The sequence below is a fragment of the Mya arenaria genome, chromosome 3 (assembly GCF_026914265.1).
Source record: "Mya arenaria isolate MELC-2E11 chromosome 3, ASM2691426v1".
NCBI classification, from domain to species: domain Eukaryota; kingdom Metazoa; phylum Mollusca; class Bivalvia; order Myida; family Myidae; genus Mya; species Mya arenaria.
The window spans coordinates 70,066,992-70,090,164 of record NC_069124.1 but is presented as its reverse complement, the minus strand read 5'-3'; the positions used below and the strand labels follow the sequence as shown (position 1 = coordinate 70,090,164).

The 23,173-nt window shown below is 36.5% G+C and overlaps 2 protein-coding genes across 3 annotated transcripts; both read right to left on the bottom strand.

The window, feature by feature from the left end:
• Positions 1–5,431: 5,431 nt before the first annotated feature.
• On the bottom strand, positions 5,432–6,733 carry LOC128226239 (putative nuclease HARBI1). The gene has a single exon (XM_052936126.1). The coding sequence runs from the start codon at positions 6,731–6,733 to the stop codon at positions 5,432–5,434; it is 1,302 nt and encodes a 433-aa protein (XP_052792086.1).
• A 4,270-nt stretch (positions 6,734–11,003) lies between these two features.
• LOC128229033 (protein C1orf43 homolog) lies at positions 11,004–21,185 on the bottom strand. 2 transcript variants are annotated; one of them, XM_052940674.1, is made up of 8 exons: positions 21,083–21,185; positions 16,771–16,845; positions 14,368–14,469; positions 13,892–13,991; positions 13,174–13,227; positions 12,712–12,872; positions 12,379–12,437; positions 11,004–11,960 (listed from the first exon to the last, which is right to left on the bottom strand). In XM_052940674.1, the coding sequence occupies exons 2-8, from the start codon at positions 16,831–16,833 to the stop codon at positions 11,630–11,632; spliced, it is 870 nt and encodes a 289-aa protein (XP_052796634.1). In that variant the 5' UTR covers positions 16,834–16,845; positions 21,083–21,185; the 3' UTR covers positions 11,004–11,629. The 2 variants fall into 2 exon arrangements, with proteins under 2 accessions (XP_052796634.1, XP_052796635.1); XM_052940675.1 differs by having other exon boundaries at positions 21,109–21,140.
• Positions 21,186–23,173: the final 1,988 nt, after the last annotated feature.

The window sequence follows — 23,173 nt, the reverse complement described above, 5'->3', positions numbered from 1 at the left end:
GTGATCTGTTGCATTGTATGAACAGTGTAATGTAGTAATGTATCAGTTAATTTGTTATGTTTCATAATAGCTTAATGTATTTTATTGTATTGACTTTCAGGATGTGACCTTTCACCCTGCTACTGTGTTTAGTTGAATGAACTTAAAAATTATAAATTGGATAATAGTAAATTAGATTTTTCTTATTGTGTTGCACTCCAATATACCAGTTAATTGGACATTTCAACCACCGACCCTTACCAGCTCTAGTACAACAAGTTTGAACATTTTCTGACCAATGCCTACCAAGATCTGGTTCCGGACAGACGGAAGGAAGGATGGAAAGAAGGACGGAAAGACGGATGAAAGGACAGACGCCAAAACAATATCACCCTCCCAAAGCCTTCAGTTCGGCGGGGGATAATAATTTACTAATTAGAAATGGCTGTTACACTATGAGATTATGTCAAATTGATAGTTTTATGCCTTAAACATTTTTTTGATTTTTTACATGTTACTTTTTAGATTAGATTACAATCTATACAGTGCTTTTATCTTACAACTCTTACCAAAAAGTGTTTCCATTGTTTTTGAATGATATGCTGTATTACATGATTTACACTGTTGATATTTCTATTTTAACAAGAGCTGTCACAGACAGCGCGCTCGACTATTCCGCCGCTTTTCAGTGTAAGGATTGCAAAGTTTTGGCGAAACATGCATGGATCACTGTTAGATTAGATTTCAATGCAATACATGATGTGCTGAGATATAAACATAAATGTGGTTACATGCAAAACTTAAACTAGAATTTTTAAGTCTTATAATAAAGGGCCATTATTTGCAAGATACAGTTATCTTACTTGGTTATTCAATTAGGTTGTGTGGTTGAATACCATTGTATTAAGTCTCAATGCAATACATCAAGTAGTTGCTGAGATATTATCCTATATGTGCTTACATGCAAAACCTTAACCAGAATTCGCAGAAGTCGCATAATAAAGGGGCAAAAATTATATAATATGATAGATGTAGAATAGGCCAATTTCAACTATAACTCCACCCCAACTGTCCTGTTTGTTATTGTCACTTGTTTGTCCATGTGATTCTCATGTTTATGTAAATGAGTGTATGAGGTTATGTATGAAAGTGGTCAATCGGGTATATTTATATTTAACTAACAGTTTCATTGGCTCTCCTATTTTTATCCCACCGCCCTTACTAATTTTCTAGGTTTCTCTAATCATTCCCAACCTAAACGCACAACTGCAAAGTTGTCCGTATATAGTTAATACATTCAGTTTCAACATAACTGTCTGAATCTTATTGAAATGATTGTATCGTTTCACAGCCCGGTGAGTTATTATATATAATTACATAGATTACTATTAGTCGTTCGTTTGTATTAAATAATAATTAAACCCGTTTTGTATTTGCTTCTATTTTGTTCAAACACATGGACGTGGCCATTGTATTGTACCTTGTATAATGTATTTTAAACATTTGCTTATTGTATTATATTATATTTACGTATATATTATATTTATAGGTTTTTTCTACATACTGGTAATAAACAGTAGGACCCTGAGAAGTGTTGAGTTTACCACCACCTTCTACATAGAGTTATCTTACTTGATTAAATAAGAAGGTTAAATGGTTGGGAGCCTGTGTACATGTACATGATGTATTCGCTGAGGTATTGACTTAAGAGTGGGTGCCTGCAAAACCTTAAAGGGGCAACATTCGCTGCCTCGGTAACACCCCAGTTACACACAGCCATCGGTGATTGATCGGGTTTTTTTTAGAAGTGAACCGATGACAACGTATTTAACATTGATATCACCTATTGGTCACCTGTTTTCCACCTATCAACTGCTATTGGGAAAAGATAAGTTATATCGGTGAAAAATAACCGATTGGGATTTTTAAACATGTTTAAAATTCTCGATCGGTGAAATTAGTTTACAAATTACCGATTGACAACCTGTCTACAACCGATATCACCGATGAGCCACCGATAGGCAACCGATCAACTAATACTTACCACCGATAGAATAAAGATGAAAATCAAAATGCGGGATTTCGTCGGTTTTGATCGGTGGTTAATAGGGATTCAATCTGTGATCGATCAATTGCCGCCATCGTGTCATCGTCGGGTTTAATTTGTAAATGGCCAATCGGTATTTATACGTACTCATCGGCTGTTGATCGGTTGCCAGACGCTTTTGATCGGTGACCAGTCAGATTTTGTGAGTGACTAATGGGTGGCTAGTCGGAGACAGAACGGCGTTCGATTGGTGATGTCGGGTGTTGCTCGGTATTATATAGGCCGTCGCCAGTAGTTTTGCTCCAGTTTCTGCAGTAGTTTAATCCGCGCCACATTGGACTTAACTTCTCTGACAATGCCTGCAAAAAAGAAATTTAAGAAATCCGACAAATGCAAGACCCCCATGACTGCCTCTGATGAGGTCCCACAGATCACAAAAAGATCCATCGTCAGGGGAAGTGCTTGTTGCCACGGTGCCAGTGGTACAGTTGGTGCTAAAGACGGAAGCGGTAGTGGCGGATCCAAGCAGCAGCATTCCCCAGAGAACTGCTCAGTGGATATCCTTGAACCTCGTAACGTCTCTCCTATGATGAGTGGGAATGATTCTACAGTAGTCGGCAAAGAATCCTGTGATTCTGTTCATGACGATGCCTCTGATGTTCATGACAGTACGGATGGTGGAGAGACACAGGAAGACGTCACTCAGAACACCAAACCCAAGTCAAAGACCAAGAAGCCCAGAAATCGCATAGTGTTAGTAGCATTACATGCACTTCAGCAATATCTAATTAATTTAAAAATATAAAACTGATTCATTGTAATTAATTTTAAATAAATTTTAAAAAAATATGTCAACTCCTACCATTTTTTCATTCATGTTAAGCTCGTGATTTGCTTAATCATTCCATTTAAAAAATTATGTCGAGCCCGTGTTGAGATATGACGGAAAATGCATGTGTTCTCATCCTATGTAATTATTTTCAAATGCTTTGTTTGTTGTGTACTTTCAGTATCATCTCCGAGGAAGATCAGGACAAGATTCGTGAGTTCTTGTTAGCCAATGACTTCCTGTACGACAAACACAGAGACCAATGGAGGGATACACAATCCAGGGAGAGGAAGTGGGAGGAGCTGAGCGAACTTATAGGCCGTGATGCCAAGGATATCAAACAGTGGTATCAGTCCACAAGGTCCAAGCTGAGTGAAATCAAGAACAAGAAGGTCACTCCATCTGGGAGTGGTTTTGAAGTAGAAGGAGTCACTGACAAGGCCAGGAGACTGTGGGAACGTTTCCAGTTTCTGCTTCCGCACATAGGTGCAGTGAAATCCTGAACTGTTTGCAGCGTAAGTGAAACAATTTGTTTTCAGTAAAAGTTATTAAATATAAAATATAAACATTATTTTAACGTGTACATTTTGTTTTATTTCACATTTGTTTTCAGTTTCCAACATTGTTTTTAAACGTTTGCTCTTTTGTTTTGTTTGTGTTGGGTTTTACGTAACTTCGACAGTATTTCAGTCATTGCGCGACGCTCGGCTAATAACAAGTGGAGGAAGACTCCAGAATCTCGTCTGAGTTGCACAGACAAACAACTTGGTGAAAACACTGACCTACCGCAAGTCAGCCGGAAGGCTTTCTCACATAAAGATGTTCACCCCTTGCGAGGCTCAAACCCACATGGGTGAGAGACCAAGGGATTGAGAGTCGGATACCATACCACTGGGCGCCACACCGGTCCCCTGTTTTTAAATGTACATAACACTAAAAAGTATTGTCTTTAATGTTTTACAGATTAAGCAGAAAAGAGCAGCCAGACTTCACGTCCAACTTCCTGACCTTGATGACGAGGGCCAGACTAACCGAGTTGTCCCCACACAAGAAGCCGAAGAGGACGTCTCTGCAGCTGATGCTTCGTTAGAGCGACCAAATAGTACTCCTCCTATCTCTGCGTCTTCAGACCCTGCCACATGCACGCGACCTCCACTTGTGCGTGACCCCAAGAGAGCCAAGGTAGTCGATACAGCGCCTGATGAGGGTATCCAGGCTCTTGTCCGTTGTAGTCAGCAGCTAATGGTGGTAGGAGACAATTTGGCAAGGTACCTCCGACCAGAGAGTACCACCCAGGAGCGTCAGAGGCAAAACTTTGCCGACATGAGTGCGAACATTCTTAGACAGCTGCCTGAGGACCTGTATATGGAGGCATCAAACCGCATTTGGACTGTTCTGCAAGATGTCCAGCGAAATGCCCATGCACGCAGTGACACTCAAGCTCCGCCCCAACCTCAAGCTCCAGTTACAGGCAGACCCATGTCATACCAGCAACCACAGTGGCAGCCTGATCCCTCACAGTGGACCAGCAACCCACCTCAAGCCAGCGTGTGGGGTTCTATGGGGTGCGATTATATTCGCCAAACACACCCAGGTTACCTCCAGGGACAATCACAGTCACAGGAACAGTCAGCTCCCCGACAAACCTTGCCTGAGGACATTTTCACAGCTAGCATGGTGACAGCTGGTATCCCTGTCTCCTCACAGCCTGAGGAGGGCTCGGAAGACCTTTAGACGAATGACAACATGAGGACAGGAAGTCCACAAGAAGTGCAGTTTTGTTTGTTGTACTTTTTATGTTTGAACGACTGTTTGTGTAATTGGTGGTGTAACTGCATTTATGGAAAACTGTTTAATTTGCTTTTCACGTAACAATATATTTGTTTCAATTAAACTGAGGTACAGAGAGTATATTTTTATCTGTTTATTTGGCCCCTGGTTTTTATAATAGTTCCCCAATTAATCACAAATTAATAACACAATTGTAAAATTTAGGTATTTGTATTCACCACTATTGGTTGTCTGTGTTGATCGAGAATGTTTTTTTATAACCTCATAACAAAATTAATGCACGCGCGATGACGTCAATGTTGTTCTGCTGGAAAAACGTGACTTGCAAATAACGTTGTAACATACCATATTGTTTTATTATTCACTATAATTAATGCTAAATTATAAAAAATGGAGGGATTTTTTTTTAGTTTTCATCGAGGTATGAAAAACACCCTAATCACATATTCTAAGAAGCCGCTTTGCGGTTTCATAGTATGTGATCAGTTTTTTTTTCATACTTCTATGAAAACGTAAAGTTTTTATCTTCATTCCTTAATTAAATAAGTGTAGCTCAGGTTAAATGATATAACAATCTATGAACAACGTAAATGGCAAATTGTGTTTTTATTATTAAAATCAAGTAGCACAAAACAGTTTCAGCTGTTAACTTGCAAACAAAACAGTTTCAGCTGTTAACTTACAAACAAAACAGTACAATATGATAAAAGATCTCTACAATCAAATGTCATTTCAGGTATGAATATTGTTTCTGTCCTGTCATCTCACTATAAACTATCTTGTGGCTAGTTTACCATTCTGTCTTGCCAAGGCACAGACCCGGCTGCACTATTAAAGTACTTGGATAAGTACTCCCTCTGCTGTTTGGCGTCGGTTGCGTCACGATTATGGCCCCTTACTTGCTGGATTGCAGTCAGCATCTCATTCGTTCTCCAGGCTCCAGGAACAAGGTTATGCTGGTCATCCTCTTGGTCCAGTTGAGCTTGTTGTAGGCCGGGATACCTAATCCTCATTAGATTGTGCAAGCACACACACGATTCAACTATGGTTGCAGCAATTTCCGGTGTTTGCTGCATAGTTGTGAGAAGCACTCTGAATCTGGCCGCCAGGATGCCAAATGCATTTTCGACCACTCTTCTTCCTCTAGATAGCCGGTAATTGGTTATGAGCTTCTCCCTTTCCAGGCCGCGTCTTCCAAAGGGCTTCATCAAATAGGTCCTTAACCCAAAAGCATCGTCACCAAGAATGAAGTAAGGCATATCACGGTCATCATTTGGAAGAGGTTCTGGAGGTGGAAAGCCAATGGTTCCATCTTCTAGCATCTCACTGAGCTCTGAATTGTTATATATCTGGGCATCTGACATGTGCCCATGACCTCCGACGTCTATCCACAGAAACCTGTAGTTGGCATCAACAAGAGCCATGAGCACAATTGAGAAAAATCCTTTATAGTTGTAGTATTCAGAGCCGGATCTACGGGGCTTCCTCAGAGCAATGTGTTTGCCATCAAGAGCTCCACATGCATGAGGGACATTCCACCTCCTTTCAAACTCTTCAGCTATTGGCCTCCATTCTTCAGGTGTATTGGGGATAGGGATGACATCTTCGCTATATGATTGTACTATGGCCTCGCAGACTTCTGGGATAAAGAGGGAAATTGTTGAACTAGCCACCCTAAAATCATAAGAGAGGGAAGGGTAGGAATCCCCTGCTGCTAGGTGCCGTAGTGTTACCGCCAGCTTCAATCCGGGATCTTGGGCTTTTCTCCAGTGGGTGTCCGACTTCTGAAGTCTGGGCGCGAGGCGTTGCAGAAGCTCGTCGAACATTTCCGGTGTCATCCTCATATAGTTCTTGAAGGAGTTGGTGTCCCCTTCCCGCAACTCTGCAATAATGGTGCTATACTGTCCAAATTGAAGCCTTCTCTCCTGGGTTAACCAGGGCCTGGTCCACCATCTCCTTTGTCTTCTTCGGCGGCGTCTATGAACAGCTATGGGCTGCTGAACGAGTTGAATAGCATATCTGACATTGAGAATTGCCTGCTGCTGCAATATGACACCGAATTGCTGGATGGCTCTGCCATTCTCCATGATGTTATTCGGTCAAGTACTCAACTGCAAATAAATCATCGGTTCTCATCACTTAAACATGTTGTTTTAATAAAAGAACCGACAGCAACCTATATCAAGAGATATGCAAGCTATTAATTACCGATATCGCCGATCGGACAAAGATGACCACATGTGAATCACCGGCTATATCAGATGGAAAGTGTTTAACCACTGATGACTAGCTATCAAACACCGATTATTCAGCGGTACGCCCGATTTAGCTCCGATTAGCTCCGATTTACAAACGATAAAAACCGATAGTATTTTAGCATTTTTATCGATGAAAACATCCTTATCACCGATCCAACCCCGTTTGAGTAACTTTTGGCCACCTACCAGCAACACATGAAATGTTTTTTTAATCGATTGAACAGTTGTCCATCGCCGATAGCCAGTTACACAGAAAACCAGAACTAAAATCACGCATGACAACCGATCAAAACAGCGAGTAAAATGACCGATTGGGGACCGACCTTCTGTGTAACTGGGCCATAAGCGAGTAAATGGGGAGTGGCTTATTGTAAATTCCCTCAGCTATGTACCTGTCTGTTAAACTCAAGTGTTCTATCTTTAGCACACACAAGAGAAATGTACAAACAGGGCTGATCAGAGCAGACGTATATTTCCCCACACTACTATCTTCCATATGAAATGAAGATGATCAAGCAATCTTTAATATATGTTTTCTTTGAAATAATTGTTTTCTTGTTCCTGACTGGCATTTTGTTATTTCGACTAAATCTTTTTTCTGTATGGGACATCCCTCTCAAATGTTTAGAATCAACATTCTCATTCCAGTCCAAAATAGCAAGGTTTATTCTCAGTCTGGAATCCAAAACGAATTATTTTGTCAACATACAATAATAATGCTTTATTGAATGCATCCACAACCCTAGTACAAATTAACCGTATTGTAAACGAGTTCAACAAGGAAACAATTCAGATAGTGTTGACACCTTAAATTGGTAATTAAATGTCACTGGCTGGAATCTGGTTTGTGTATTGATAACTGGAAATCAAATGCACATTTTGAGTCACAAAGGAGGGAACTCAAACACAGTTATACATGAACATTTGCAAGACATGGAACTAGGTACTGCCTTCCTTTAAAATAATAACTTTGGGCAGAATAAGAAGACTCAAAATATGGAACAAAATAATCAGGACAAAGATATATATATATATATATATATATATATATATATAGTTTACATGACTGAAGAACAATAGGAGATATTCACTTTACCTGGCTGGGATATAAACATTTGTAATGAAAAGCGAAGGAGCAACTAACATTTAAGCAATGAGGTTCATAATTATTTTTTTAAAACGACAAATATGAAAACAATGTTACATATTTAAACCTGGGAAAGATTCACCAGACTTATTAATTACGTAACGCTTCAAAAGGAAAAAGTGTTTATATCATATAAAACAATTAGACTAAAATGTAGCATATGAAGCTGATGATATCTATCAATAATTTTGGGATATGCAGGTGGAATAAAAATTTATCAAGGTTTGTTCACTTTTGTTACTACAGTATTTGATAGTGAGGCATGTCGTCTGCTACAAGCAAGCTGCCATGGATGTAAACACCACAAGTGGTAATGTTTACAACAGAGAGATCATAACCCCCAGAACACCAATTTGCCACTCCCCCGGCAAATTCAAATTTTCAATCTGACAATTGGATTTTTTTCTCAAAGTCATGTTTCTAGTAATGTTTCAAAAACAAATTAAGGATTTGTTATTTGTTTAACCTTCATTCTACATGCCTGCAAAGTTTCACGTCTAAACTTTTTGTAAGCATTGCATAAATTTGGAAAAAGTGTCCCTGATGTGAAACATGCATAAAATTATACAAAAGCTTGCCCCAGCGCCACCTGGAGGTTTATATAGTCCTGTTGCCCCTTTAACCAGAATTTCTGTCGAATAAAAAAGGGGCCATTATTTGAATTAAATGCAAACTAGAGTTATCTTACTCGGTTATTTAAGTAGATTGGATGGTTAAGTACCATTGTATAAAGTCTCAATGCAATACATCAAGTAGTTGCTGAGATATTATCCTATGTGTGATTACATGCAAAACCTTATCCAGAATGTCTAAGTCAAATAATAAAGGCCTATTATTTGCATAAATGCAAAGTAGAGTTATCTAACTTGGTTAATTAAGTAGTTGGATGGTTGAGTACCATTGTATAAGGTCTCAATGCAATACCTCCAGTTGTTGCTGAGATATTAACCGAAGTGTGCTTACACGCAAAACCTTAACCAAGGTGTGACGCCAATGCCAACACTGACGCTTGGGTGAGTAGTATAGCTCTCCTTATTCTTCGAATAGGTTGAGCTAAAAATTGATGTTGTACATAGTATTGTTTAACTGATAGTATTTTAGATACAATAATAATTATTATGATAAGAGTGTATGCTCAATGCATAGTACTACAATTATTGTGTGTACACCTACTATTTATCTATTGATGTTACTTTTGATGATGTCATCAATAAATAAAATTGATATGAATCATAATTGGACTTGTATACCTAATTTCAACAATAACATGCTGGGTCATTTCGAGAGATAGATAATCTCAAAATAACCTATTCCTAACTGTATCCCAGCAGAACTTTCTCATTCCAAATTACTGGTCAACACAAACAGGACTCTGTATACTTTTCATTGGTATTTATGTTTTACTGCACACTAGGTAAGAGAAAACTGACATGAATGATTGGTTTAGAACTCATCCACTAACATGGGTAAAAGTTGAGAATTTTGAAAATCCTGAAAAATGCTGGGGGCAAAGCCTTGGTCAGTGGATATGAAATGCCTTTTCCAGGCTTTAATTTTAAATAATGAGGAGTATTGGAATAAGGTTTTTCAGACAAATATGACAATGAATAAGTATACTGATATACATGTGACACTACATACTGAAGAATATCTTGCATAAGCAAGCCAGTAATCATGATTTACTAATTTTATTTTAAAAACCTCAAAATTAACCATGCTAAAATACCATATTAATCTGTCACTTTAAAGAACATGATGCAATAAGCAACTTGTCAAATCACTTCGCACTTCGGCCGAGATCGTTGCTAAGTTACCGGTACGGTACAAAAGACCATTAATCATTCTTGTTAATTGGCATCCTACTAATCAGCATTTTTGTAAATATCAAAGACATCATAAAACTGTCAAAACATAAAGAAAACAACATTACTAAGGTGTTATAAATTATCTACAGTGTATAAAATTTTACGACATTTTGGGGGTAAAGTTGACATATACAGTACTGCAGTCGTCTGCACTTACACTCCGACCTGTTTTGGCAGTCTGATTTGATTTTTTTAGCAGCACTTCTGATAATAAACTTGTTTTTACAAGTCAGAGGTAATATTTCTTCTGTGTCTCAATCAAAAACACTGGTACTTGACAAGTCTCAACCATGACGTATTTAATGGGTATTTTCCAAAAATCTAAAAATAGTAACAAATATCAAGTTTTTGTTTACATTGTTTCTGTCATTGTTTTTGTCTGAAAATTTAAGAAATTAGAAATTCTACCGCTTTTGAACACAAACTACCGCTATTGAGACCTAAATCTACCTCTCTGTCATTGCCAAAGCAAACTCAGCAAGTTTGCGGTTATTTTTGATAGGCCTGTTGTAAGTTTTTCGGTATCGGAAGTAGAGGATTACTTTATATGGAAAATGCTTAAAATAGCACATGACGTATTGCAAAGGCTACGATCTACGCACACTTCTGGAGAAATGACCCGAAAACTGATGCTTTCTGTCACGGAAAGCCCACGAGAGAGATTAAATTCGAATTTCTTAAGATTGAAACTGAGATTTAAGCTTGCTTAGATATCATCGCTGACCAAACTTGAAAACAAAATACTACTCGCGCCTTTTTTTGAATATAATTGTGACTAAGGACCGCGTCTACCATATATGGAAACTTTCGTGATTCTCCTCAATGACGTTAATCTTCCGATCGATTTGATTAGTCGAGCAGCAAGTCGTGTTTTCCCGCCTATTTCCGTGAAATATACGTCACAGCGTCGTTTCAAAATACCGCAGTGTTCGGATAAGACAATAATAACATAAGTTATCGCAGATCTATACGAACGTCGAAGCATCGAACAAGCGATGGAAAATATATTACAAGATCCCAGCCTACCCCCCCCCCCCAATTTTCTCAACGGATCTCGACGAATTGGAAATTCGACCCTCCGGGAATACGGAAATCCGGAAAACTTTTACCCATGCACTAAGCACTTGGAAAACGCTTTCTAAGACCTTCCAAAAACTGAATTTTCAAAACCAACAACCAGGATTTTGCCCTTGACACACCAGGGCCCACAGTTTTTTATTTAGGTTTTTGATTTTTACTAGCTTTCAACCATGAAAGTGCTTATTCATCCTTTTTTTAAAAAATCTTAAAAAATCTAATTATTTGTTAAAAACTGTTTTATTAAAAAGAGATAGAATGTTGGACCGGACAATGATAATCACAATATCCATGAATACACTCGAGTGTAATCATGGAAAATAATGAACATACATACACATAACCTATAACAAAGGCTAACTATATATAATATTAATAAATAATAAATTCCAACTGTCTGACAATCACATTCCTCAGAAGACTTACCTGGAATCAATCAAAACACACTTTTATCATGAGAAAATCTTAACCAGTCATGAACTGGGAAAAGTCTGGACTTCCTTTCACATGTCCCCATATGAGCAGGGGGCGACAATTCCTGATTTAAAACAGGCATGGCATGCCCAATGTCTTTTGTCTCAAAGACCCCCATTATTGCAACTGTCCCATAATAATGACCACACAAACCAACAGATATCATGTAGGCATGGTGTTCATGTTGACCTCCACCAGGCGGACGTTTTCGGAGCTATCATGCGCAGTGACAAGCCCCTCGATGCTGCTCCTCTGACTCGAGGGGGCACTCTCAAGTAGCCCCGCCTGCTCACTGCTGTTGGCGCGTGTTCTGTACCGTGTTTGACCCCGGCTCGAGTGCTTGTCTGAGGTCATGTGGTTGTATGGGATGGAGGTCTTAGTCTTTCCTATGCCCTTGTGACTGGACTTCAGCTTCACTTCTGTGTCCACTGTTGGCAGCTGCTTCATCTGTTCTATGTTTGCCTCATTCTTCATTTTTATCCCTTGCTCTAAACTAGAATTTAGAAAATAAGTTTAATCTCATAATAACTTTATAACGTGTGTTTTGTTTTGTGTGTTGTTTTTTTTTTAAAATGAGTACACCCTTAAAACTTTTAAGGAGTTAGAGTGTTAAAGTGCTGTTCTGTATAAATCATTTAAGCCCTATTAGGTTAACAACATATCGGTACCTTGTATTCAAAAAATCTTTTTATCCTAGTAGCATGAAACTTTTCACGTAAAAACATATTAATGCACAAATTTAACCATGTTTAAGAATGTTTTTGTCCAGCAAACTTCCAAAAGAGTATAAATAAACGGAAAATACATTTCTTTCATACTCACTCCTAACCAGCATGTTAAAACAGATCAACAAAGCTAAACTACACTGAGAAATAAACTCAAAAGAATGTAAGAGCAGACAGCAGTCTCACCATTCCACGAGCTCGTCCAAGGCCTGCTCATACTGCAGATACTCGGACTCTTCAAATAACTGAAATAATGCATTCTCATATGTTTTACAATCATGTCTTGAATAAATCTATCATATTAAAAGGATAAATGGAACCTCAAATCTAATTTATGTATTATTACTACTGATTCTTGTTGTTTTTTTGCCAGCATCCTATCTATGCTATTATCCTATACACGGTGATTTATGGTAAGTAACATTTGTAAAAGAAAAATGATTGTTTCATGTCAAAATTTGCATTTCTGAGTCAGAGTCTCTAAACCAAGACATTAAGGAATATGAAGCCTGGATGTACCTCTGGTTTGTGGCGGGCATGTTCGTATAGTGTGAGAAACCTGTTGATGAGCTCTGGTGGGGCAGTGGAGAGGTATACTGGATAGATCGTGGTCAGATAGTCCCGCATACTATATTTCGGGTGACGACAGGCAGCTGGTACATCCTGCCGCAAACACTCATCTATACATACAAAACATTGCATTTCAACACATTTCAAAGCATTTTGTCATATACAATGTACCTAAGTTTCAGTAACTTAGCCTGTATTTATCATGACCTACTCTTTAATTTACATAAATTGTACCTTCCTTAAGTCCCTATTCATAGACTTGTTCATTAAGTGAAACCTATACATCATTCATGTTTGTTTTTTCTGTGCACTTGATGAAGAATTATCTTAAAATGCTTTATAATGAGAAATTTCTTTGAAATAATTGAATGTAGAATACAAATTATGCATTATAAACATTGTATGTCTTACCAAATTTTGTGAAAGCATCAACCGCCTTCATTCGATAGTAGTAGTGGTTATTGGCTGCAAAATATACATGTCATTCAATAAGACAATATACATAATTATGTAAGTGTACTAAAATGCATCTTTATTCTATCTTTAAAATTATTGATCTTCTACAAAAGACATTCCATGTAATAGATTTTGATGGAAGGTTTTTACAAACATCTGGCATTCTAAAGGTGTTTTTTTCTTCTATATCTCCTAAACTTCATGTACCTAGTATCATAACTACATACAATGCCATTAACTTAGGATCAACAAGTGCTGTGAAGCAAACAAGAACACTCGTCCATTTTATTTTCATTTAAAGAAGTGGCATAACTTAATAATTATAAAAGTCAGAGTTATGAGCATGCTAAGAATGTGCATATTGTCACTGGCATTTTGTGTCAAAGTTTCCTTTCAATTTCTTGAATGGGTTTTGAGTTATGGCCAACATGTAAAACTAATACATAGAGAATGTCATACAAAGGACACCGATCAATGTATAGTACACACAAAAAATGGCTTCCAGTCATTTGAAATATACTTCAGTTTTACCTGTATAGTCAATCAATGGCAGGGCAACTGATAGATTTATGTTTACTCATCACTGAAAATCATTCATCAATTTTTGGTTTACCATTTTGAATCAGATATGCTTACATGGACGAAAAATTAATGGAGACATATCTTGTCTTACATGACTTTGCAGCCTGCTCAATGGTTGGGTTCAACAGTTTGGGTTCATGTTTGATCTCTGGAACTCGCTCAAGGCGGCGCGTTATCTCTGCTCTCATTGACTGATAAGAAAACATTATATATATCTGCATGATATGTCCTAGACAGTTTCATACCTAGATATATGTATATTGTAATAACTGTTACCTACAAAAATGACACATGATCACAATGTTCACTGGTAACTTGCCTTTGTAATTGTATATAATAGCATAAAATTTAGTGCAGGACAATACATTTTATGTCCAAAGTAAATTCAAGATTTCAATATTAAATGAGAAATAGACATAATCAATGTTTAAGAAGTGGTTATGTTCACATCCTCACATGCAGAGCATGCTTTTAAGCGTTCCTTAATTTTAGATCATCTCATAGGAAATTTGACATAGAAGACACAATTCTTTTTCGAAGATTTTAGACATTGAAAATGTAGCATACTTTTGGGGCATTTGATCCCACAGAAACATATGGTCCTCGTCTTGACTTCAAGGTGAAACGCATAATTTGCCTCTTACCCAGCAAGAAAAGCAGCATGAACACCTGGGGAAATACATTGAAGGATTCAATAACAGCATTAATAATACCCAGCAAGAACAGCAGCATGAGCACCTGGGGAAATACATTGAAGGATTCAATAACAGCATTAATGTTACCCAGCAAGAACAGCAGCATGAACACCTGGGGAAATACATTGAAGGATTCAATAACAGCATTAATAATACCCAGCAAGAACAGCAGCATGAACACCTGGGGAAATACATTAAAGGATTCAATAACAGCATTAATAATACCCAGCAAGAAAAGCAGCATGAACACCTGGGGAAATACATTGAAGGATTCAATAACAGCATTAATGTTACCCTGCAAGAACAGCAGCATGAACACTTGGGGAAATACATTGAAGTATTCAATAACAGCATTAATGTTACCCTGCAAGAACAGCAGCATGAACACCTGGGGAAATACATTGAAGTATTCAATAACAGCATTAATGTTACCCTGCAAGAACAGCAGCATGAACACTTGGGGAAATACATTGAAGGATTCAATAACAGCATTAATGTTACCCTGCAAGAACAGCAGCATGAACACCTGGGGAAATACATTGAAGGATTCAATAACAGCATTAATGTTACCCTGCAAGAACAGCAGCATGAACACCTGGGGAAATACATTGAAGGATTCAATAACAGCATTAATGTTACCCAGCAAGAACAGCAGCATGAACACCTGGGGAAATACATTGAAGGATTCAATAACAGCATTAATGTTACCCAGCAAGAACAGCAGCATGAACACCTGGGGAAATACATTGAAGGATTCAATAACAGCATTAATGTTACCCTGCAAGAACAGCAGCATGAACACCTGGGGAAATACATTGAAGGATTCAATAACAGCATTAATGTTACCCAGCAAGAACAGCAGCATGAACACCTGGGGAAATACATTATATGATTCAATAACAGCATTAATGAGTATACGTGTAAGTTATTTAACAACAAACAATAAAACATCTAAAATAACAGCTCTATTTTATTTTATTTTATTTAAACCATCTTGCAGAAAACACTTACAATTCTGAAAAAAAAAGAATTAACAGTCAGATGTAATGCATTCTTGTTCTTTAAACAATAGGGATGGCAACGAGAACTGGAGTACTCCAGTACTAAATCGATTGTCTGGAGTACTCAAATACTAATATACTACTTGAGTACTCGGATTAAGACAAACAAAAAAACTGGTATTATTTTAAATTTCACTAAATGCATAATATACAGACAATGTTACAGTACTAGCACCAACAAGACACAATGTACTGGCCCTTGAATCCCTCCTAGGTATGTTAATGACCAAATTAACCTTAATGACAGTTGTCAGATTATACAAACTGTCAACTAAGGGCCCTAATTTGCAATTTGCACTTTGTCAATAAGCAAAGATTTGATAGCGGAACATCTCCCACATAATTCTATTGTTTACCAATTAGATACTTTACCCCAAATATTAAAAGTTGACCTGCAAATTATGAATGTTGATTGGTTAATAGTATTTCATAGAGTCCAAAGTCAATATTTTTCTTGTAACGGGCAGCTGACAGCCAGACGTTTAAATGAATGCTTTGTGTTTTAGAGTTAACCTATTATGGTGGCACTGGCACTACAAGCATGCTCAACCATCTGCGGGTGAAACATACAATTTTAATCTGAAACAACCCAAACGAAACAGCCAGAGGAGACCCAGCAAAAGACGACCAGTTTTTTTTTAAGACGGAAGCTACAATAATTTTTGCTCAGTTTTTTATCAAGCAGTGTTGCTCTTATGCTGATTTAATGACAGGATTATTTGATGATGTGTAAACTATTTATTTTTTTGCATGTGCCATATTGTAGTGAGATATGTTTATGAAAAAGGAGAAACCACAAATTAAATTAACGAAACAACATTTTGTAAACAACATTTTGTTTTTCTTTTAATCAATCTTTTTTATGTTGTACATAAGACTTAAAGTCAACACTTATTTAAGGATGAAAACATAGATGGAAATGGCCAATACCTGGATGACCCACATAATACAGAGAACATAAGAAAGTGTCTTCCCAAAAACAATTCAAGTTTTTCCTATTACTTGATTACTTGATCGGAAGATCATCTGAGTACTAGATTACTGATTTTACTACTCATTGCCATCCCTAATAAAAAAGATTTATCTAAAGCAACTGGATTAAAATTGCTGATTTATACTTTACACCAACAAGTAGGTATATAATAATATTATAAGTTCCCAATGTCAAACAGATTAAGGTAAGGATAAAACAATATCATAATTTTGAATCTTACCAAAAATCCTGCAGCAATAATCCAAATCAAACTGACAATTGGCAATTTGCTGATTATATCCATGTTTCTGACAATCTGAAAGCAAATAATGCTCATGTATGAGTTGAAAATTTGAGATTTCCACAAAAGGGTCACCCCTGGAGATGCATGTCACAGTTGCACAGGTCAGAATGTTTGTTATTTACCTAAACCCATAAGATTTATTGATAAAGCAGCAAGCACTGAAACAGGGGCTCATTCAACCTAGGATAGATTCATTGGATTCTTATAATGAATCATACAGAAATCTTTTCAACATACAATTATTAGGACTATACTTTTATTATGCATGTAAAATGTGCTAGAAATCGAGCTTTTAAATAGTATTGCTTCATGTGAATAAAATGCTCATTTACCTCTAAAGGGAGGAAATTCACAATACCCCCACTCTTTAAATGAAAAATTATGTAAAACAAAACTGACGAATTTGTTTCAATTTGAGAATTTGCTATAAGTATTTAAAATTTCATCATTAAGTAAGCTTGTCTAAACAATTAGACCTAATATTGTGATTTGTTTACCCTTTTTAGATGGATTTGCTGAATTGCCATAAGAAACAGTTGTCAATATTAAATTTTTGAATGAATAAGCTTTACACTAGTGTTTGGCATGAAAAAAAAAATCAACAAGCCCTGCAGGATGCTATATAAAATCCAGAATATGAGCCAGCCCAAAAATCATCAAATCAAATCAAATTTTATTTTCAGTCGGTATGACATAACAGAAAAAGAAATTAGCTACATGTATGAATAGCTATTGACCGGCATTTTACCAATGCAGGGCTTGCAGGCTTATGGTTATTTTGACCACTGATCAATGATGGTAAAACATAATTTTGGAAGTGAAATAATTTTGATTCAAAAGTAGGTATGCCTACTAGTTGGAGAGTAGATTTCTGACACTTTTTTTTTTCAAAGATAAATTCCCCATTAGTGGAGATTGTACGTTAACAGATTTTTGATATGTTAGGTATAAAAAGAATGCTGTATAACACATCTTTTATTTCAGACTACATTCCTGATAAGTTCGGATATCTGATGTATTTAATGAACAGTGAACTTCAGATGGAAACATAAAATTTAACTTAAAATCAAACAACATGTTTGTTTCCTATGGTTGCCCACTACTGGTTGGAGAGCAGTAGCCAGCGGAAAGCAGTAGCCAGCAATCGCTTTTTATTCGTGTTGTTTTAAAATCTTCTTAAAAAAGGTGAGAATGGTAAAAAAGAACCGTATCCAAGCAACACCATTTGCATCGATTCCAACACAAAGCGTACGTTTAAACATTTTATTTACAAAAAGTATTGGAAATGTCAAAAAGTTTGCCAACTTTCTCGTGGGGGATGCTCACGTGAATGTTACTGCACATGCGCAATTGAATAAATTTGCATATCTAATTATAGCACTAGCATTTACCGACAGTCAACTGTTGGTAAAAAACGATTATTCGTCGATGAATCACAGCAAAATGTATTTTTAAAAAAGTCTGTTGAAATGATATTTTCATATTGCCCGTCAATCGCTTTCAAACAATATTGAGACATATTGAAAAATTTATGTTTCCATGGTGTGGTTTTAGACGCGTTGTTCAAGAGAGACTACTCCAGCGCTTGGTTACCAGTATTACTTCCCTGTTCAATAGAGGCACCCTATGGGGAAATTATACTTAATAAGCCGATAAATATCGGGTTTATAGTCAAGGAGCGGTACTGAAATAAAACTGCCGGGTACTGCTTCTCATAATCCGTAAATTGGCACTAATTGATTACCCCCTTTGTGGTCCCAATTAGGCACGGGCTTCGTGACGACACAAATTTTAAAATTGTAAAGTTAGTAGACCTTGACCCCTAGTTTAATAAAATGTAAGTATTATTTACGTTACATTTTGATCTACCGAGAAAATCTTCAAAAACATGCAAAAACTGCCAGCTACTGCTCTCCAACCAGTACTGTACAAATGGGATCAAGTTCTAGTCCAAAATTAGTAGTCACGGATGTTTCCAAAAATAATGTCATAAATTATTTCTTTCAATTTTAACCACTTTATTTTTGTATATTTCAAACAATAAATAGTAAATTTGAAGTTGCAATATCTTCTATAAGGTAACATATTGAAAATGAAACCCAATGCAATCACTTTAATTTCAAATCACTGTGGAAAATAAAAGTATTAAAATGTTAAAAAGATTATGTTCCATATCAGCCAGGATCATAACTAAGCCATACTTAGTAGTACAGTCAATACATTGTAGCTGCAAAGTTTATGACAGAAAATGCATATTGTATATATATAACACTAGCAGATTCAGTGGTACGAATTGAGATTGTTCGAACACGGATGAGTACGAGAGGGAGCAAGACAAATCGGCCCCTTACCAAATCGGCCTACTACCAAATCGGCCCCTAAGACGTTTCGGCCCTGCCATTTCGTCCCCTTAATTAAAATGACTCGAGACGTTTCGGCCCCTTAGTGATTTTCAACAGAGACATTTCGGCCCCTTAATTTTATTTTATTTTTTATCTTGGGTATAAAGAAAAACATTGTAGGTCGTCTTATAAATGTCAATGAGATCTGTAAATAAGTTGTAAATAAAATCTTTAAATTTACAAATAGACAGATATGCATGAAAAACATTGATATGACTGATATAAAAATATAATTAAAATCTAAATAACTATTAACCCTGATTTTTAATATAAAATGTTAGAAAATCTAAGAAAGTTTATTTGTTATAACTGTTAATTATTAATTGATCATTAAAGACTTCAAAGAAAATTTGTCTTTGAACCATGCGTTCTTTTTTTGCAAGGCAAACTGTTAGTGTTGTGGGTGTGAAAAAGACATTCAAAGACGTGTGAATGAATAATTTTCTTTAATTTGTTAATGTTATTTAGAGTTGATTAAAGAAGATTTGAGTAATATAAACAACGTAAGTATATATATTAAATCGTTTCTAAAAGTGGGTACCATTTGTTTTAAACGTGTTGCGTTTTTTAAAAATGCCTTTACATTTCAACCATTAATTTGTTATCTATGTGGTATACTATTGCTCCAGAATAATTATTAATTATTTTTTTTGACAATTAGTGTTTTATCTAAACATAATTAGGAAATAATGTTTGTTTTATAGATATGAATTGCAAACAAGATACAACTTGATAGTTCAAATGCATTTTAAAAAGAGTAAAACAATATATCCGTAGTACGGATATATTGTTTTACTCTTTTTAAAATGCATTTGAACTATCAAGAAAGTGAAATAATATTCTGTTTGAGGTGCGAAGAGATAATTGGTATTAATCTTTAAGTGTGAGAATTAGCGGTTGGGAAAGTCGGAACAAACCTTGTAGACGTATTTATAAGCTGGTTAACACAAAGTGTCACAATTCCAACGCCTGATACCTCTGTGGAATGTGACAATTCGCCATAAGACCGTCTGTCTAAAAACACCGTTTAAGCCAGGATGGTTTTGCATACGTATTCAATATAAGATTAATAATAGTTTTTTATCCTTACCTGATTTGAATATAAATAACTGAATTTCATAAAATTTATAACTAATATCGAGAAACGTTACAGGGACATCAACGCCAGGATCATGGATGAGTGGGACTCATACGATTCGCATAAGGTCACCTGCGAGGAGTCCTGAAAAATGTTGGTGCCATCTACGGCGGGCGATAGGTGTTTGGTGAAGACTGATGTTAGACAATGGACATGTCATTATACATAATATTAGCAACATAGTTATGTATAATATTAAAGATTATTTAAAAAAAAAATGAAGTTTAAACATTTCTTCTTCAACTCTATTTCGTCTTATAAAAATATCTCGTGAATAAATCTTTACATGTTTTCAAGTGTACAGATATTTTCTTTAAATCTATTTTTATCTATATCTTTGTTTGCATGTATATAGCTTTGTCTCTTGAAATAAAAAAAAATGAAATTACATGTTTTTTACTTATAATTAGAAATAAAATAAAAATATGTTTTCAAGTGTACAGATATTTTCTTTACTTAAACAATGTATTTAGATATAAAAAAATAAAATTAAAATAAGGGCCGAAACGTCTCGGTAATCAGGGGCCGAAACGTCTACGGGATGGGGACGATTTGGTAAGGGGCCGAAAAGGTAACCGTTTGAGCTAGGGACCGATTTGGTAAGGGGCCGATTTGTCTGGTAGCCGTACGAGACAGTACTGGCGATTATTAGATCAATTCAAATAATTTCGAACTTGGAAAAATGTCTTTATTAGCATTGCACATTCACCTTTTCAGACGAATAATAACATTTACTGTATAGAAAGGAAAACTGCTCCAAAAAACAAACAATACACTCGATTTCCCTCTTCTTGAATGAGCGGCAGTCAACAGCTTTCAGAAACAGAAAGTGAGGTTACAGCCAACCAAATTTCTATACGTTGCCACACAAGACATTCAGTCTCTTCAACTGTCTGTCCGCGAGCTTGTAAGCTATTTAATATCAAACCGCCTATCCATAAATGATTAATCTAATTTGATAAATATCATATGTATAGTCAAGGACCTATAAACAATGGTTTATAGGTCTGTGGTATGTCTCTTCTGGATCTGGATCTGAATAGGTACATTGCAGAGAAGGAGTGGGAGTATACATGTAGTCCCGGTGGATGGCAGCTGTTTTAAAACTGTCGATTGAAGTAGCACATACAACATTATCTTCTAGTTTATTCCAGAATTTCATTCTAGAATGAATGTTTGTATTTTATGGTCTTTCACTGTACTGGTACAAAGCATACACTTAACAACTTTTCTAACGCTACCAGTAGCATTTTCGCAATAACTTTAAAACTACCGAAAGGAACTGAATAATATTTTCAGGAAATATAGATTAATACAGAGGACATTGTTTGATATAAAATTTACCATAAAATAAGTCTAAAAGTTAACAGATTATATTAGTTATTCAATGAAACCCTTTTTTCAAAGCCAACAATTCAGTACTCCACATTATTAACTGTATTCTTGCAAATTTATAATAAATTAAATTTCGTTTTTATAATCACTGTTATTATTATATTTTAATGTGATTTTATATTTATTCCCCCCCCCCAAAAAAAACAACGATAAATAACTGTTTAATTGCTTATGTGGATATCGATTTTATTTTTCCAAGAACTCGTTTTTACAGGCGCGGTGCACGTGAAACTTGTGCTTACTGGTAAGTAATACATGTACTTTCTAAGTAGTCTAAAAATAAACGGTTAAATTCATGGACATTGACATTTGCATCAGTTATTAGGAAATATTTTTGAAATGCCGAAACTGTCAAACCAAGAAAGAGCAAGAGCGATTGGTCTAATTGAAGGTGGTGCGAGTTACAATGTTGTAAGTGTTCGTTTACTTATTTTTTGCCAGTCATTATAATTTCGTTTTCGATCAGACTTTTTAAAAAAAAAGATATTAGATATAACTTAGGCCATTTTCAGAAACCTGCAAATTTCGCTCATTTTCAGGTTGCAAGAATGCTGAACGTGCACCGCACATCAGTAATACGTTTGCTTCGTAAATACAGAACGACAGGCTTTGTCCGAGACCTGCCACGCCAGCCAAGAGGACGAGTTACTACAAGAAATCAGGACAGAAACATTCTGAATACACATCTTCAAGACAGGCGACGTCGAGCTACTGATACATCGAGGGTAACAGTTGGAACGCATGGACGCCCTATCAGCGCCCAGACTGTGCGTAGAAGGTTAAGGGAAAATGGTGTACGCTGCAGACGCCCATTTCATGGGATTATCTTAACTGATCAGCACAAACTAAGCCGTTTACGCTAGGCTCGTCGTCACTTACGAATGACCAGAGCGGACTGGGCGGCTGTATTATTTACCGATGAATCACGCTTTAATTTATACGATAAAGATGGTCGTGTACGAATTTACCGAATGAGAAATGAACGATTCAGAGATAGCTGTATAGTCGGAAAGACACCATTTGGCGAGGGTTCCGTAATGATTTGGGGAGGGATGTCAATGAACACAAAAACTGTTGCCGTCAGAATTCACGGTAATTTAAATGCTGACAGGTACATTAATGAGATTTTGCTTCCCGTTTGTATTCCTCATATACGGAATAATAGAGGCATGCGATTGTTACAGGATGTGGCACCTTGCCACACAGCACGTCGCACAGCAGCTGTTCTAGCTGCTCACAGGGTAAATGTTCTGCCAATGCCATCCCGCTCACCGGACCTCAGTCCGATTGAGCATATCTGGGATGTAGTCGGTAAGGCTGTCAGAAGAAGAGCTTCACAGAATCTGAGGCAATTGGAACAGTTTGTCATGGAGGAGTGGAACCGTGTTTCTCAGGCCACTTGTCG

Coding starts and splice junctions, on each gene's coding strand:
- LOC128226239 (XM_052936126.1), bottom strand. CDS start 6,733: ATGGAGAATGGCAGAGCCATCCAGCAATTCGGTGTCATATTGCAGCAG.
- LOC128229033 (XM_052940674.1), bottom strand. CDS start 16,833: ATGGATATAATCAGCAAATTGCCAATTGTCAGTTTGATTTGGATTATT. Junction 14,470..16,770: donor TTATTGCTGCAGGATTTTTG/GTAAGATTCAAA, acceptor GTATTTCCCCAG/GTGTTCATGCTGCTTTTCTT. Junction 13,992..14,367: donor TGGGATCAAATGCCCCAAAA/GTATGCTACATT, acceptor TTTTCTTATCAG/TCAATGAGAGCAGAGATAAC.